At 44.0% G+C, this 18,089-nt stretch overlaps 1 protein-coding gene across 5 annotated transcripts in view; it reads left to right on the top strand.

Moving 5' to 3' along the window:
• Nucleotides 1-271: 271 nt before the first annotated feature.
• The window catches only part of Dcun1d4 (defective in cullin neddylation 1 domain containing 4), a 71,423-nt gene continuing 53,605 nt past the window's right edge, over nucleotides 272-18,089 (top strand). Inside the window, exon 1 of one of the 5 annotated variants that reach the window (XM_074042275.1) lies at nucleotides 272-428. In XM_074042275.1, coding sequence (XP_073898376.1) covers nucleotides 404-428 — 25 coding nt within the window. In that variant the 5' untranslated portion in view covers nucleotides 272-403. Of the gene's footprint in view, nucleotides 429-811; nucleotides 880-1,449; nucleotides 1,502-6,412; nucleotides 7,365-18,089 lie in introns of those variants that run through there. The other 4 variants (XM_074042276.1, XM_074042279.1, XM_074042280.1 and 1 more) reach the window with 4 other exon arrangements.

The following is an 18,089-nucleotide window of genomic DNA, read 5'->3' as shown; positions in this document are numbered from 1 at the left end:
GCTTCAGGGTCAAGGTGGACCAATTCCCCAGCCTCGCCCCTACACGCGCTTTTGGACCCCCGGAGATGACTGACAGCAGCCGGGCCCAACCTGACACTGTAGAGAGTTGCCTCCGCCAGGGGCGTTACGGAGACGAAGGGCCGGGACCAATCATATTGCAGCATGGGGGCGTGGCCTCGATGCCAGCTCCAGACCGGTGCTATCGGCACTCCTTTTGTCAAATGAGAGCTGAAGAGGGGCGGTACCTCGGCCCAGGGCCAGCCAATGAAGAAGGCTCGAGGGGCGGGCCGGGAGTGCCTGGCGGCGGGTCTTCAGCTCCGAGCCGAGGTGCGGCGAGCCGGTGGGGGTACCGCGAGGCGAGCGCGGGAGTCCGGGCGGCGAGCTGGGTGGGAGCTGCCCGAAAATGCACTCGGATGCCGCAGCTGTCAGTGAGTAGCTAAGAGTGGACGTGCCGGGCAGTTGCTAGCACTCTCCACTAGGCTCCCGGTGTCCACGCCCCACGCCTCCTGTCCCGAAACGCGCCGGGAGCCCCTGCCCCGGAGCCACCCCTTCCCAACCCGGGGCGGGCGGTGACGCTGCGGGCGGCGTGGAGCGGGGGCGGGCATGGGGGGAAGGGGACGGCCTGCCGGGGAGGGCGGAGGTGAGGGGGGTGGGGACTGGCTCCATTTCAGTGTTGGGGGAAGGGGGGGGCGGGACGTGCGATGAAGGGCCCGGACCCCAGTGTCCGGCGTGAATGGAGGTGGAGGCAGCGCCGGGGCGTTGGCGGGCAGGGCCGAGGGTGGCATCGGAGGGGGAGAGAGGGAGCGAGAGAGCGAGTGGGGCGCAGGGGTGAGGATTTCCAGGGGCTGAGCGGTGAGGGCTGCTCGGTGAGAAAGGCGGGTGAGTGTGAGGGGAGCGCGGGGGCGGGGACAATGGAAAGAAGGGCTGGTTGGCGGGGGTGTGGGGGGAAACAATGGGGTAGGGGAACGGGGGCAGCGGCCGAGCCGGGCAGGAGGGCAGGCGAGGGGCTGAGGGCTGATGTAACGGAAGAGCGAGATAGTGGGAGGCATTGGGGTGTGATGAAATAGTTGGGGAGTCCGGCGCGCGGGAGGGGCATTGGAAGGGGTGGTAGGGTAACCGAGAGTGCGAGGGTTTGGGGGCAGATGTTGGGACAGTTGGGCAACTGGGAGCAGAAGGGGAGGAAGATGGGGAGGGCTGGGATGGCAGCATGGGGGGCCCAGAGATGAGGTGGGGAGAAGAGCTAGTTAGGGAGGACGGAGAGGTTGGGAGGGGCTGGGACACAAGGAGGACTGTCACCCCCAGGTTCGGTCCGCGCGGGACCTGGTTGACCGGCTGTGTGTTTGGGGGAGGTGCTTCCCCCCAGTCCAGACTGGGTCCCTGGAGGGGGCAGCCCAGAGCCCTGGGTGCGCGGAGGAGAGGGGGCGGGGCCGAGTTGCAGGGAGGGGGGAGGTGTCCCGAGGTTGGCTCTGGCGGCCGCTCTCCCGGAGCCGCGGGAAGAGAGGTCAGCGTTGATGCGGGCGCCAGCTGCGGGACTGGGAGGCTGGGCAGGGGCGCGGGCTGCGGGCTTTCCGCGGCGGGAGCCTGAGGGGTCGGGCCCTGGAGGTCGGATGGGGGGTTTTGCGCAAGGGAGGTGTTGGGGTCCCTGGGATTGGTAGTCTGTGACGCAGTTGTCTAATTTCTGGCCATCAGGTGTGGAGGCTGATGCCTCGAGACTCTGTTCCCTAAAAGAGGGCCGGGCCGGAGGCCCAGTGCAGCTCCTGGGTGGCGCGACCTCTCTCCGGCGTGCGGGGAGAGCGCTTTAGGGGTTTCCTTTAGGGTCTGGCTCCAGTCGCCGGTGCGAAGGGGAAGGGCAGGCTCGCGGAATTCTGGGACTTGTAGTCCAGGCCGTGCCGGGCCGCGGTTGGGTTGGGTGCACGTGGGTAACTGTGGAAACGAGTCCCACAATGCAGCGCGCCCTCGGAGCCTCCCTGCTCTGCCAACTCGTGTTTTATTCCCCTGTGACCCGGGCCAGGAGGGAGGGAGGCGCCCCAGCCCCCGCGACGGTGTCGGCGGCAGAGAAGAGCCCAAGCCAAGCACAGTCCTTTCTCCCCATCTCCAGCGAATTGTTTCCCCTCGCATTTGGTGGCCTTGTGGAATAAATGCTTAGTCTTGAACTATTTAGTATGCTGGCTGTGAGAAAATGCTCAAGAAGCACTGTCTAAAGCTGCCTCTAGGACGGTGTATTTATTGTGGCAGCCAGTGTATGGAAGCCCTAGGTTGAAAGGTACAGCCCCGTGTAAATATTGGAACGCAGAAAAACACATGGGGCCCTGAAGATAATATAAACTATGTGTTGCTATTTCTTGGGTTGTTTGGATTGCCTAAAGGGATTTTTTGAAGTGAATTGAGTGATGGAGGCAGCTTAATGGAATTTAGGGTGGAAATTGTCCCTTCGTAAAGCCAGCATGTAAATGGGAAGGTGGGCAAAGGGAAAACGTGAAAATAAGTATGGAAAGCAAATGAGACTTGCTTGCTTTTTAGCTGTGACTGTAATTCCTTAATATTAGAGACCATGTTCTCAAGTTTGTAGACTCCCAATCATCACATCCTTTGTCAGTTCCTTTTATTGTGATAACTCCCAAATCTAATGGCCATATGATTCGCTCATAGATGAGAGATTATGTGATATAGCAGATATTATGAAACTATTAGTAACATAGTCATTAGAAGGATACTTTAATGTTCCTAATGGTAAAAAAACTTTGGAAACCTTTTTGGTATGATTGCAGCTATACTGAACTTGCAAACTTACTGCATGAGAGTTCTTTTTGTAACGCCTGAAAAACAGGTCAATGTGTGATTTTTTAAATTCATATCTATCCATCATATTTGACTTAAGCCTGTGGTGAAATGTCCAATAAACCCTTTGTAATATGGACATTTCAAAAAAACCCCAAGCAAATTCTGGAATTTGCTCTTGGAAAGGATAAAGTGATCAGGTTGAAAAATACACAAGAGCTATAATTTCCTTCAAGATTAAAAAAAAAAAAGGCTAGTATATCTCCTTTTTCTTTTGTTCTATTACACCCAAAGGACAAGTGCCTTTTACACACATAATCTACCCCTCTCCCTCAACCCTCTCAAAGCTCTAGGCTGCTACAATCTCCGCTTATACTTACTTTCTCCTCTGGTTTTAGGGTTTTTTGGTTTTTTAACCTTGAGGAGGTCCTTTATTTTCTTTCGAGTTTTAATACTTTACCACTTCTGGCTTTCAGGGTTTTCAGGTAATCTTGTCCATAACATGTGTTAGAGAAGGTTTCCCTCATTCTCTTCATTTTCGAGAACTTTAACTCTCAACATTCTGTCCATTTACTCCCACCGTTATCTGTTCCTGGCCCCAAGAAGTGTCCCTACTGGTGCTTAATCACATTTTCTCCCTACCCCCCAATTTTTTTCATTATCTCCTTTTCTGTTTTTATCTTTATCTGCTTACAGTAGCTCTTTATTAAGTTATTCCTGTCTTCCTGTTTATGATGTTTGCATTATTCTCATCTTAATCACTATCATCATCTCCTGCTTATTATAGCTAATAATTAACAGCTAATAATCCAGCTAACTCAGCAGTATAAAAATCAGTCTGTCAGAAACTGATTTCATGATTTGTATTCAATCAGTTAGGGTGCCTTTGGCAAATAATGATAACTAAAAATTCCTTAAGTAATAGAACTTATTAAGGATGTGTGGAGGTTGGTGGTTCTAAGGCAGATGCAGTGGCTTAATAATGTCATTAATGAACCAGGCTCTTTCCGCCTATTTTTTCCTCTCTTCTTAGTATGTTGGCTTTTGATGCTCGGACTCCTTACTTCATGTTTGCAATATCATTGCCACAGCACCAGACATGCCCGTGTAAAAAAGCAGAGAGAGAAGGAACATGTTCTCTTATAATTCCTTCTTAACAGAAAAGACTCTTTCCAGAGACTCACCTTGGACACTTTTATTTGTGTGATTAGGTAGAACTGATCTCATGCCACTGTTGCTTGTGAGGGAAAGTGAAAATCTGGCATTTTCCTACTTCTGTTGTAGGATGTGGGCTTTGTGGGGTGGGAGAAGGGTGAGGAGAATGCTCTGGATTGGCAGCCTACAGGTTGCACATCTGAAAACCAGCTCTCTCTGGCTTGGTCTCAATTTTTTTTTTTTAACTGTTGATTTGTTTTATGCCTTATTCTAAAAGAACTAGCGGTGATTTACTATATCTATATAAAATCCTATCAAGAGAAAGAAAATAATTATATGTGGATTTCACAGGGTGCACTGACATGCCTACTTTGTGTTGGAAATAGGCCATGTATTTGGCTCTGAGCTTCCCAGTAGTTTAAACAAGGAGGAATCCAAGACCAATTAATTTTGTTCTTTAGGTTAATGAAACTGCAGTAATTTTAATAGCTGCAGTTGGGACCTTAGATATTTTCTTACCCTTTCTTTCCATGGTTGGTTGTGAGAAGGAGAGGCTGCATCTCTTCCCAGTCCTGTCCCCTCTTCCTTTACCTGTTGCCTTCACCCCGGAGCTGACCCAGCGTTCTGTTGGGATAACCAGTCATCTTTTGGCAGGCACCACCTGCACTGCCTTCACCTTCTCTACCACCAGTTGAGTGATCTTTCTTCTTAGGATTCCCCTTCCTACCCAAGAATCTTGAGGCTTCCAGGTGCTCACTTAAATATGGACTCCTCAGAAGAGAACTCCTCGGGTTGAGCAGCTGCTGTAGTTTGGTTGCCTCTTTCTGCCTGCCCTCAGTGCTGGACTGTGGAGCTGCCATACTCCGCCCCTCTCTAGTGGCTCTTTTCCCTCCCTTCCATTTCCATCCAAAGTACTGCTTTCTTCCAGTGCCCAGGTTCATGTTATATAACAGTGACTGCTTATTTACTTACTACTTCTCTCCTCAGATTGTCACCCCCTGAGAGTTGGGACCATGTCCTACTTAGGATCCACTAGCGTGATGCTCTGCTCAGTTGCTTGTATATATATTGAATTGAACCTCAGCAGTTAACTATTGAATCCTTAGTGAATTTTCTAGAAAATTTAGTTCTTCCAGCTGCTATCCTGCATGCTTCTGAGTCCTGTTTGTTACGTTTACATTTTTTTCAAGGAATGCACAATTTCACTTTTTATTCTTTGCCTTAATTTTTTTTACAAAGTCAGTATCTAAACTAATTTAAATAATATATTTAAAAAATACATGCAGGTATTATCTTGAATGTCTGGTGTGGAGAGATTATAAAGCTGGTGATGTGCAAGGGAACAGAAGGACTGTCTGATCTCATTCACAGAGTCTTAAGCACAGAAGGTTAAGGTGCGGTGACAAGTCTGTTCTGGAGGCCTAAAGTATTTCTGCTTTTCTCTTTGTCTTATGACTATATATGGGTCCTAAGGATTTTTTTTTTAATGTTAACAATATTGTGAGATTGCTGAAATGTTTTCTTCATTTAGAAAGTAAAATGTGTAGGTTGGAGGTAAAATTGACAGAGTAAAGTGATCTGTAGTGAATCTGACATCAATGCTGAAAACTATAGTTGGTCAGCCTGAATTGGTGTTACTAACTTCCCATACCTTATCTTTTCTTAATTTGAAATTTAGGTTGGGAGAAGAACCTCCTGAGAATTATTCTTATAAGCAGAACATGCATTTTAAAATGTGTTTTAAGAAGAAAGACATTAAATACATTTTAGAATTATGTATTTTAATAATTGTTGCATGACAGCTTCAAATCTAATATAGTGTCCAGGATTCTAGCAGTGTCTGCTACTTCAGGTTTGAATTGCTTTTCTTTAACTAGAAAATATTGTTGAAGAGTTATTTTCAACCTAGGAAGGTAGGCTTGTAGTCTTTGAAACTAATGTATAAACTGAATAAAACATTAAATGATAACTCTATGTGTGATTTTTCTTAGTTCTATCTTAGAGGAATTTTTCCTCATGAATATTTTGGAAAATCCTTACTTGCTGGACTATATCAGTAGGATTTGCAGAGCAGGGAGTAATCCATTTGTTCTGAAGTGCAGTAGTCAGCTTTCTGGGGCTCTGGCTCTTTCTCTGATTAGGGAATTCCACCTTAGCAGGCAGGGCTGCTCTGATCTCTCCACTCCCCAGGGTGAACCCAAAGTTGGAGGCAAGTGAGGAGAAGGCCTGGGAGGCCATTTTGGAGGGTGCTCAGCCCTGGCAACTGTGCTGTTTTGGGAGTCCAGGTCCAATCAAGGCTCTGTCTGTGGGCACTCTGCCATGGGCCTGTAGATATTCTTTTGGTTGTTGTGGTTGTTCATCATATTAGTTGATGACATGTCATTTTGCTGTTCATGGGAATAATATAAAAAACCACAGATCTCACGTGTGTGCTGTCTCTTGCACATTGAGCTCTTAAATCTAAAGAAAACCTGTTGTTATTATGTAAGTTAAGCATCTGATAATTAGTACTTCACCACATGAAGTTGTGTTGAGTTAGATGACTTGCTCTATTGAAGGTTTTCCAGCATGTGGCTTTTTTGTGGCCTGAAGACTTCAAAACCAGCATTTGCCCTGTGGATGTGATGATTTCTAATAGCTCTGTGGGTCAGGCTGGGAGGTGGGAAAGTATAGTTATTAGGTGTGCACCCTGGAGTCAGAATGTCTGTATTCACATCTTTGCCGGGCCATCTATTAGTGTTGTCACCGCAGGTGAGTTACCCAACAGAGTTCTCATGTAATAAGAACTACCTACTGTGTGCCATGGAGTTGTTCAGTCACCAAATGTTAATATTGGGCACCTACTGTGTGCCATGCCCTATTCTTCATCGTTCATGAAGTTTTCATTCTGGTGTGGGGAGGAGGCAGGTAACACTACAAATAAATCCTGTAGTATATTTGTCATGGTGATAGGAAAGCAGAGAAGGGGTGAGCACAGGTGCCCCTGTATGTGGGGGGACAGGAGTGTTTTACTGGTAAGGCTTTAAATGAAGAGCTAACAGAGGTAAGGGGCTTTTCAGGGCAGAAGGCAGGGCAGTGCAGAAGTGCCTGTAGGAAGCCAACTTGAAGCTGAGGGAAAGTAGTCAGTTGTGCTGGGTGGAGTCAGGGTACATCGAGGGGAAAAAAAGTAGGAGAGGAAGTCAAAAGTGGTCCTGAGAATTAAATGAGCTAAAACACATGAAGCGTGTTTGTTGCTAACGATTACCATGTAATGGTAGCCTCCTCAGCAGGCCTTAATAAGGAACCCTTGAGGAAAACATGTCCTAAGAAAGAAAGGACTCAAGTGAGGAATTTCTGCACTCAACCCTTCAAGCGTTTGAGAGGTGCTACCAGACACTGCTATAACAGACAAGAGTAAGCTGAGGTCTCTGTGCTGCTGGAACCTTCCTTCAGTAAGTTCCATGGTGGGGACAGGTAAAGAATGGGACAGGTGATAGATGCTCGGGGTGCTTTGGGAACCTGTGGGCAGTCATTGAAACTAGACTTCAGGGAAAGGTTAGCCATTGGTCCTGTGAGTTTAACTTTTGGAGTTTTACTGTGTGAAGAAAAGGACCTGAGCATGGGCTTGAGGAGGACGGTAGACTGAGCTGAGGGAGCACTGGGTACCACACGAGACCTGTGGGCATGTGGGACCTAGAGTGGGAAGGTGAGGGGCCGGGGTTGGGGCAGGTGAGCAGAGGAGTGGGAAGGAAGCCAGAGCAAGAAAGGAGAAAGGGAGAGATGGGACTAAGGTATAAAACTGCCCATTTAACTCTCTCCAGGTTAGGGTTTATTATCCCCAGGTGTCACAGATGAGAAGCTGAGGCTCAGAAAGGTTAACTAATCTTCTCTAGGTCATAGTTAGCAAGTGGTGAACTGAGTCTCACCTCTCACCTCACCCCAGGGTCTGGATGCCCCTCGACTGCCTGTGAAGTAGCTCTCAACATGTGCTTTTCATTTCATTCTTATAGTAACCCCTGAGTATAGTGTCCTGGCCTGTGAGTGATGACCTCAGAGTGATTGATAAAGCTATCTCTGATTTGCCGTTGGTTCTTTTCTTCCTGGAATGGGTCCCAGCAGGATGAGGATCTGGGGTTTCTGAATGTCTTCCACCCTGTCCTCAGCTTCCCTCCTACTTTGCAGGTTTGCTGGCAAGGGCAGTAAGCCCTTGGAAACGCTGCTTCCAAGGGGACAACTGAAGAATTGGGGCAAAGAAGAGCATTTCTATACTTTCTTAGTTTAGTGGTGAAGTAGTTTTGTTTTCTTAGATTTTATTTACTTTAAATAGATGTGCATTGAAATACCCTTGGAACTTTTTAATATTGTTAAGTGTAGGAGCTATCTAACAACACTGCAGAAGAGCTAGAAAATATAAAGCTTACCTTCTCTGAACAGAGCTAGTAACAGCTTTATGTATCAGTTTTGAAATTATTTTCTTCCCTTTTTTTCTGTAGTTTAGGGTAGGTTTAGGTATTTTTTCCCTTTATTTTTTTCTTAGTACTGGCGTTTGAATTCAGGGCCTCACGCTTATTAAGCAGGCACTCTACCACTTGAGCACATTCCCAGCCCTAATCTGTTTTGATGGATATCATTCCCAAAATTGAACCATAGATGACATGTTTTAATTAATTAAACAGGAAACCGAGGATAGTTAAACAGTCAAGTCCATTGGTGATTTTAAAACTATTAATTCATCACCTAGTTAGCCTTCTGATTTGTCTTTTTGCTGTTCTGGGCCCAGTCTTAAGAGTGCTATGTTATAATAGCGGGGACTAGGACAATTACCTCAGTTGGTGTATGGTGTGGGCTCTCAGTAGCCTGTAGAGAGCATCCTGTTATTCTGACTGTGCAGATGGGAATACCGAGGCAGGATGAGTTCGTTTGTTAACATGGTGCAAGACCACTCAGCTAGTACACAGCAGAGCTGGGATTCCACTCCAGGGCTGTCTGATGCCAGAGCTGATGTTCTTTCCTCTGAATTTGGGTCCTTGTAACATTAGCAAGATTAAGTGATGATTTTTTTTTTTTTACTCTGAATGACACAGTGGATCTGTGTGCACAGTGGGTCTGTGGAGTAGGGAGGAATCTGGAGTCTTCTGTACCTGTCACATTGGGAATGCAGCCAAACTGTGTGTCCCAAAGTGACTACTCCATTGAGAAGGCATCAGCAGGCACAGTGTGTTGGGTGCTGGGTGGCATGCGGCAGCACTCCAGTGGCTGGTTTCTTCTCCAGACTCTTTCTGTGAGAGTTGGGAGGACAATGCTTGGGTGGCTTTAACTTTGGATCTTGTGCTCAATGAAAATGCTAAGTCACCTACAATGACCAGCTTCCCTGATCAGTTTTCCTTTTTTTCTGTGGCACCCCTCTTTGGCTTTTGGATCTCATCAGTAGCACATGTTTATTGATGAGGAAAATGAAGGTAACACCTTCATTAATGCCCCTGATGCTTTTTGCCCCACCTTTCAGCCTTGTCATCTTTTCCCAGTCTTGACCTTTATTTCGCCCTCTGGTGGGCGCCCTTGCATGCTCTGAGAATCCCTCCTGGCTCTGTTGAGCTTGTTGGAGGAGTGGCGTGGCTGCTGATACCACACATTAGAGTCACCTGGTGCTGCTGGAGGAAAGAGTGACAGTGGCTCTTGCCTGTTTTTATGTAATTGACCTGGACTGGGGCCTGGCTTGGGTGTGTTTGGAAGCTCCCTAAGTGCTTTCCAGGTGCCACCAGCTAGTGGGTTGGGTTTGGAAGTGGGGGGAGAGGGCCCAAAAGATGCCCATCTTCTGGCCTTGTAGCAATACTGAGGACTGTTAACCATTTAATAGAAAAAGAAATTCCTCCTTCATACTGCATGGCCCTGAAGTCCGTGCAGTGCAAAAACTCACTGTACACCTAGCCTTTGGGTTTTCCTAGTCTTACAGAATGAAAAAATCATTTCGAATCATCGTGCTTTTAATAATTTAGCCTCAAATGTGAATGTTTGTTTTTTCAATTGAGAGACCTGTGCCATGTCATATAGCTGACGGCTGTTAGCTGGTATGCAAAGCCGTAAGTTGGTATTGTAAGTGTAGATTTTACACTTTCCACAAAGAGTAGGCTTCACTTTATGGTAGATTTGTATTTCAAGTCATTTTGGGGTAGAACTCATTTTAATGCAATCTTTTTTAAACTTAATTGCATTTTGTACTCTTCTTTTAAAATCCCACTGTGTATCTTAGAGCTCAAATGCAGGACTGCACTGGTTTAGGATCTGACCTGTCTCTCTCTACTCTGGCTCTGTCAGCCTTCCAGGGCATTTTAAACATGCCCCAGTCCCATAGTCATAAAACCCACCCTCAGTGTCCTCAGTCCCATGTGCATATCTGGTCTCCCTTCCAAAGCCAAGCTTCTTGAATAGGTCGTGCTGCACATTGTCTTTTGGTTTCCCATTTTATTCAGCTGTCTTTGCTGGGTTATGTAAGAAACGTCCATGTTCTAATCTAGTGAGTTTTCAGAACATTTCATTCCTGTTTGTTCATACCTGCCATGTGCTAGGCTTGTGGCTACTGTAAGTGTTGGGATAGGGTGGTGGATAAAGCAAAAAAAGTCCCAGTCTTCTGAAGCTTGGGCTCTAGGGAGAGTGACAGAACTGTGAGTGTATAAAGTATATACAATGTCAGGGTCATGATAGACCTCTACTTGTATGATTCAGTTGATAAGAAAAGTCCAGAATAGGCAAATCTATAGAGATTGAAAGATTAGTGGTTCCCAGGAGTTGAAGGGGCGAGTGGGGAAATGAAGAGGGACTGCTAATGTAATGATAGGGTTTATAATTCCATGTGCTGATAGCAGAGTGTGTGACTCCTTGATATACTAAAACCATTGGATTGTACGCTTTAATGAGTGAATTATATGGTATGTGAACTCTCAAAGAAGCTGTTAAAATGTAATACCAGAAAGTGGTAAGTACTATGAAAAAAAATCTAAACCAGTGGCAGATGGGATAGGGATGTTGGAGGAGACCTCTCTTATGAGCTAATTAATGAGGACAGTGCAGCAGAGGCAGAGGGCATAGTGAATTCAAAGGCCCTACCTCAGTAGGAGCTGACTTGAGTATTCAGGGAAGAGTGTGGCTGGAATACAAGGTGAGCCAGGGGACTGAAAGTGCCGACCTAGGACAGACCGTGTGGGCCCTTGTGAGGACTTGTGGAGGACTTGGATTGTTTTCTTTGATGCTGCAATGAGAAGTGCAGAATCTCGATGATTGAAGTCAGAGACTGTTACATATCCTCTGGGGTTGGTAGAGGTCACATCACTGATATCCTCATCTTCAGTCTGTCTGGAACCCAGAGAGAAAGGGCTTCTGTTTCTAGTGGGAAGGAAGCAGCGTCACCCTGAACAGTGGCTCTCTCACCTTGGCTTTCTCAGTGAAGCAGCACCTCTCAGGAGGTGGGGCTTGGAGCACCCTTAAACCTTCCAGGTGGGTTCCCATTTTAGAGAGGCCTAGCCCTGTGTCCTGTGCTACTATATAGAATTCTTGTTCTGTCCCAAACACATTCAGAATGAGTGCTGATTTTGATACACTGTAATTTGTCTAACTCTGTTTCATTCTTGGCAACAACGTGGTCAATATTCTTTCCTTACTTCCCTCTCCCCAGTCTTTACAGGTTTATTTCATCATTTGCATTGTCCTTGAAAAGCTTTTATTAAGTACATAGTGCTGTATTTAAAAGGTTTATACCTGAGAACATTGCTTACTGATTGGCAGGCTGGAGTTTAGCTAATAATAAAATACTTCTTTGAATCTTAGTGTCCTGAAGAATGAAGTGTACTTGAAATAGGAATAACACTTACCTTTTCTGCACCATTTTCTTTTTGAAAATGGTAAATCGTTAGACAGTTTGACTAATGTGGCATAGAAAAATGGACAGCATTTTGATGAGGAAAGAGAATATATATTATTTTCAGATACCATAAAATATATGTATATATGTTTTTCTATTTGCTTGAAGTTAGGGACTCATGCTTGCTAGGCAGGCATGCTACCATTTGAGTCCCAGCCCTATTTGCTTTTAATTGTACATATGTGCCACATTTCCTTATCCATTCATCTGTTGATGGACACCTGGGTTGATCCGGATCTTGGCTGCTGTGAATGGTGCTGCTGTAGATACGCTAATACGCATGTCTCTTTGACATACTGACTCAGTTGCTTTGGAGAGTACCTGGTGGTGAGGTAACTGAATCATGTGTTAGCTCCATTTCTGGTTTTTGAGGAGCTGTCCTACTGTCTTCTGTGACAGCAATCCAACATACATTCTGCCGGCAGTGTGTAAAAATTCCTCTTTCTCCACATCCTCGGCAGCAATTATTTTTTGTCTTTTTTATAATAGCCATTCTAACTAGGGTGAGGTGATAGCTCATTAAGGTTTCAATTTGTGATGGTTAGCGATGATTAATGATAGCATTTTTTCTTGTACCTGTTGGTCATTTGTATAACATTGTTTGATAAATGCCTGTTCAGGTCATTTGCCTGTTTTAAATTGACTTTTTTTTGCTGTTGACTTAAGTTCTACATGTATTAGGAAAGTTAATCCCGAGTCAGACGAATAGTTGCACATCTTTTCCTGTTCTTAGATTGTCTCTGCCCTCCGTTGGTTTTCTCTTTGCTGTGCAAAATCTTTGTAGTTTGATGTAATCTCATTTGGCACATTTTGCTTTAGGGGTCATATCCAAAATACCTTTGCCCAGACCAGTGCCCTGAAGTACTTCCCCTCTCTATCTGTTTTACTAGTTTCATGGATTGGGGTCTTACACTTGAGGTTTGACACATTTTGAGTTGATTTTTATATAAAGTGAGTTAGGGGCCTAGTTTTTTCTTCCACATGTGGATGTCTAGTTTTCCCAGAATCACTTATTAAAGATACTTTCTGCCTTTGTTGAAAATCTGTTGGCTGTAGATGTGTGGATTTCTAGGCTCTCCATTCTGTTCCATTGGTCTCAGTGCCTGCTTTTTGCCAATGTCATGCTGTTTTGGTCACTGTTGCTTTGTAGTATGTTTTGAAGTCAGGTATTGTAACGTTTAGCTTTGTTCTTTTTTGCTCATAATTCCTTTGGTTATTTAGTCTTTTGTGGTTCTATACAAACTTTATGATGATTTCTTCTATTTCTGCGAAGAATGCTGTTAATTTCTTAATAAAAATTGCAAGCGTTCTATCACTTGAACCATTCCAGCAGCCCTTTTGCTTTTTAGGATCTCACGTTTATGCCTGGACCGGCTTGGGTCGCAATCCTCCTTATGCTTCCGACATACCTGGGACTGTACATGAGTACCACCCAGCTTATTGGTTGAGATGGGGTCTCACTAATGTTTTGCCTGGGCTGCCTCTTAACTGTGAGTGTCCTGATCTTTGCTTTCCAAGTAGCTAGGACTATGGGAGTGTGTTCCAGACAGGGTTTTTTATTTTTATGGTAAATACCACTCTTGGTTAAATTTATTCCTAGGTATTTTATTTTTGTAACTATTATAAATGGAATTGCTTTCAATTTTGTTATTCATCTTTAAAAAAGTTACTGGTTTTTATATATTGTTTTTGTACCCTATAGCCTTACTGAATTTATCAGTTCTAACCATGTTTTGGTGAATTCTTTAGGCTTCTGTATGTAAAATCATGTTTCCTGCAGGTGGTAAGTTCTTCTCCTCCTTTCTTATCCTGATGCCCTTTATTTCTTTATCTTATTCCTCTGGCCCATTTTTTTCTGTTAAAAAAAGTTCATAGATTGTTTGATTTAGCCAGTTTTAGTGTTTTTTAATATTAAAATACTTAAATATTTAAGTTTTAATATTTTAATTTAAATTTTGAATTTTTAAATATCTTCAGTATTTAATATTTGTGTGCTTGGTTATTAACAACTTTGGGTAGGAAATGCTGTGGATTGTGAAGACAGATTGACTTTTTTGCCTCATTAGAAACCCACTAGAGCAGGAGAAGTAGCTTTGCACCTAGTGATTTCAGGTAGGAATGACCAGCTTGGCCATAGCTGGGCGTCAGCCTGCATGAGTTGGTGAAGGGTAGAGATCAGACATAGGACGTGAAGCACTGAGCTCTCTCAGCTCCCATATGCAATCCAGTTAGGTTTTCTTCTTGTGGAAAAATCACATTTTCTATAGAAATTGGTTCCTAAGTTCCTGTTTGAGGTGCGACTTGCACCACAGAAGACCCCCCAGCGGGGATTGTCTTGGTAAATCGGCATAGCCACTCTTCCTCGGCAGTGCAAGCAGCTGGCATGCACTTAGAGACATGCTTAATGAAAAATACATCGCTTTTAATTACTAGGCATACAGAAAAATGTGGCTGGCACGTGGAAACTGAAATGGAGTGACTATTTGTCACAGCTTACTCATTAAGTAGAAGAGGGCAGTTAATAGGACAATTGAAATCCCCTATCCCCCCTCCTCCAAGTGAATATTGTTGAATTTGCCTTATTATTGTTGAATAAGTGACCATTTTCTGCAGATTCAGTGCACTCAGGGTCTCTCCTGTCCACTTTTACGACCTCTCTCTAGCAGGAGGGCTTCATCATTTATTTCCCACCTTGGTAGTGGATGCCTCCAGTCACCTCCATAAATAGCTACTCTAAATCCAGGTTGCCTGTCATCTATGCTCCATTCTTGTCCTAGAGTGATCTTCCTAACAAACTCCTGATTAGAACGCTCTGCAGTACCTGGATTCTTACAGGGGGTGCTTGTCCAACCTCTCCATGTGAGCTCTGCTGGGCAGAGAGAGGTCAGTGAAGCAGGCTGTCCCAGGCATACTCAGGTGGTGAACCTACTTGACCTCTCCTGCCATCTTCATGCTTGTTTTCATGAAAAATTGTCATAGATAAATAAATGACCACTGGGTAGAGTTGGTACTGCTCGAATGTGCCATGTTCATCTGTTAATTTGCCTAATCTCTGGCCTAGTTGAAAATACACATTCTTAGGACACTCCATCTAAACTCTCAAGTAGGGCTCACAGGTTCTTCATTTGCCTTTCCCTTGAATCTCCTCTTTTCACAGTGACACATCTCACATCTGAAGATCAAATGAAATGTTCTGAACATACCAAGTTTAAGTCTTGGTACCTTTGTTACCTACAAATTTCTGATTATTGGGCACCTAGTATGTGCCAGGTTCTGTTCTAGGTCTTAGGGAAACAGCAGTGGTCAAGGCCAAGATCCTGGTCTTTGTAGAGTTTACTTTATGATACATATTTACAAATACATGGTGTAATGTCACTGTGCTAATGCCACAAACAAGAGTAGAGCATGGTAAGGCGGAAGAATGCAGAAGGGATCTTGTTTGTTGGTCTGGCAGGATTATATAAGGATGTGGTATTTAAATGGCAACCTGTTGAAGTGCAAGAGCAAACCATGTTTTTAGGGGGCAGAGAACTCTGCATGAACAAAGGCCCTGAGGTGGAAGAGTTCCAGGGTTGTTCAAAAACTACAGGAAGTGCATGCTGCTTTCCATCTGTAACTTTTAGATGAGGTTGGAGTGAATTTTAGCTTGTAAATCTTAACTAGTTGTCCCTCTATTACTGAATAATTACTATTTTCTATTGATTTGAAGTGCTGTTTTATCATGTATGAATTATATGTATGTTTATGCATGCAGACATGTTTATCAACTTCCGTTGATTTATCTTCTTGCACACGTACCATACTGTTAACATTACTGTACTTTATACCAGGCATTGGCAGTTTATGGCCCAGAGGCCAAATAAGGTCCACCAACTAAAGTTTTATTGGAAATCAGCCATGTTGGCTAACTTGCATGTTGCTTATGGCTGCTCTTGAGCTACCGTAGTAGAACAGAGGTGAAGAAGGCCTATAAAGCCTACAGTACTTACACTGCGCCTGCTACCAGGATCACCAAACTCTGCTTTGCTCTGTATTCATACCTGATGGAATACACTCTTCCTCATTCCTTTTTCAACAATTTCTTGGCAGCTCTAGCATGTTTGTTGTTCTACATGAACTTTAGGATCAGTCAGCCAAGCTTGCCTGACTTCCTTTCTTTAGCTCTTTTGGGGCAAGGAACTACAGGGCAGGTGGGATGGGAGTTTGATTGCATTTAAGTTGTAGCTTAGGGAGGGAGAAGCGATTGTAGTTTTGGGGCTTCCAATTCCAGGAACCTAATGGTCTACATTTATGTCTTTCATTAGATTTTTATTGTGCCTTCATTCATATCTTAGATATTGAAGTTATTCCTATGTATATTATTGCCTTTTGTGCCTATTATAATTGAGATCGTCTCCTGTTTATATTTCACAAGTGACTTTTATGGTATAAAGGACTGCTTTTGCTTTTCACGTATTTACGTAGTTTCTGACCCTCATCTGGGAATCGACTGTTAGGACTGTTAATTTTTTAATTTGATTCTTTTGGTTGACAGTCCAAACTTACATAATTGTTTCATTACTAGTATTTACATGTCTACCTGTATTGTGGACTTCCATAGTTACAGTAGCTTAGGGAATGGACTCTGACCTCCTCAGTGATGAACATCACTTTCATATTGTGCAGGTCACAGCAAATAGTAATTAAAACAAACTACACTATTTTATGTTCAGTGAGCTTTTGTTGATAGTTTTAAGGATACCCAGCATGTAATTTAGGCAAGCTATTTCTCAGGCTGTGCCTTTGTGCAGAGGCAATTGTCACTTTTAATGTGGAATGTAGAGGAGTGTGCCTATTACACAGCAGAGTCAACCCAGTCACTGCTTTACTGTGGAAAGCCATGTGATCATGGAGTACAGTTGACCTAACCTTGTATTTATCCTTTGGAATTGAAATATGAGCAGAAGGAGATTTTTATGAATCAGTTAGTGCTTTCCTAAATGCATTCTCTGTAAAGCATTTGATCTTTACCCCTCACATCTATGCCTTAAGGATGTGAAATCTATTTTAGATTTCAAAGTCTGTTACTTGCCCTGAGCACTGAACAGATGAACCTCAAATCCAATATGTGTTAACCTTTGTGAATTTATCTTTTACTGCTATTTTTGTTCCTCCCCTCCATCCCCCTGCACCAAATTTGTGCCTTCTTCTTAACTTTCTGTGTTGGTGAAACTAAAGAAAGATTATTCATGTTACCAGTTTTGTTTTATTTTCTGTTTGTGGGAAGTAATGATGGGGTGGTAGGAGTAGGGATGGATATGGATAATTGCTGACATACTGTGTGATTTGTGAAATGATCCTTATTATTTTTGTGGCCTATAATGAAAAGAAACTTCAATTATAAAACCCAATTGTAAATCCTCCTGTGTGTTTTCAGTGTGTTGCAGTTACCTGCATCTGTTACTATAAACATCAGTTGGTTGTATGAAATACAACAGTGTAGTTATGGGCTGTAGTGGTGTATCAGGCCACATGCCTCAGTCACAGAGGGAATCTGATTTGGGGTCTCTGATGTAATGTAGTGAAAGTAGAAGCTGTTTTAGATGGCTGGTGTTGAGAATGCTGTAAGCAAATATAGAGGTAATGGATAACTTCTCTTGAGCGCTTACTGTGTTGCAGGCACTGTTAGGTGGTGTGGCAGGTGTCTGCTTATTTTCGTCCTTACCACAACGCTTTGATGGCTAATTCCTTATTCTCATTTTACAGATGAGGAAATTGAGGTGCAGGTTAAATAGTTGGTAGACTTGAGATTTGAACCAGCTGTTAGACTCCAAAGTTAGGTTGTAAAACAAAATGAAATTTTGGCAGGAACAGAGTGAGTGCACACTTCTACTCTGTTGGGAGTAGGGAAAATGATGGGCAGAATGTGGAGTTGAAAGTGAAGGGTTTTGTGAGTGGTATGAAAGTGGATATATGGGAAAAGCCTAGCTCTCTAAAGTCCTGGAGTTCAGGTCAAGGGCAACTCATTTCTTAGCATTTCCACTTCTCCCATGTTCATGTATAGGAGGAAGAAAGGTTTAATAGCCTCAATTTGCCTAGCTTGTCTTCTGTATAGTCTGACAGTTGAATGTATACCAGGGTGGTAAAGTGACAAAGCGTAGTGGGGGGAGTGTCAGAAGGACCTCACTTTGTGTATGGTTTTTGTAAGCTTCTTTCTCCTTTCTCTATGGCCTCAGTGAAAAGAGAATCTGGAGCCTCAAGTTTTCTGTTCTGGTTTTGGTTT

This window comes from Castor canadensis, chromosome 9 (genome assembly GCF_047511655.1).
Source record: "Castor canadensis chromosome 9, mCasCan1.hap1v2, whole genome shotgun sequence".
NCBI classification, from domain to species: domain Eukaryota; kingdom Metazoa; phylum Chordata; class Mammalia; order Rodentia; family Castoridae; genus Castor; species Castor canadensis.
This window is presented reverse-complemented; position numbering and strand designations above follow the sequence as displayed.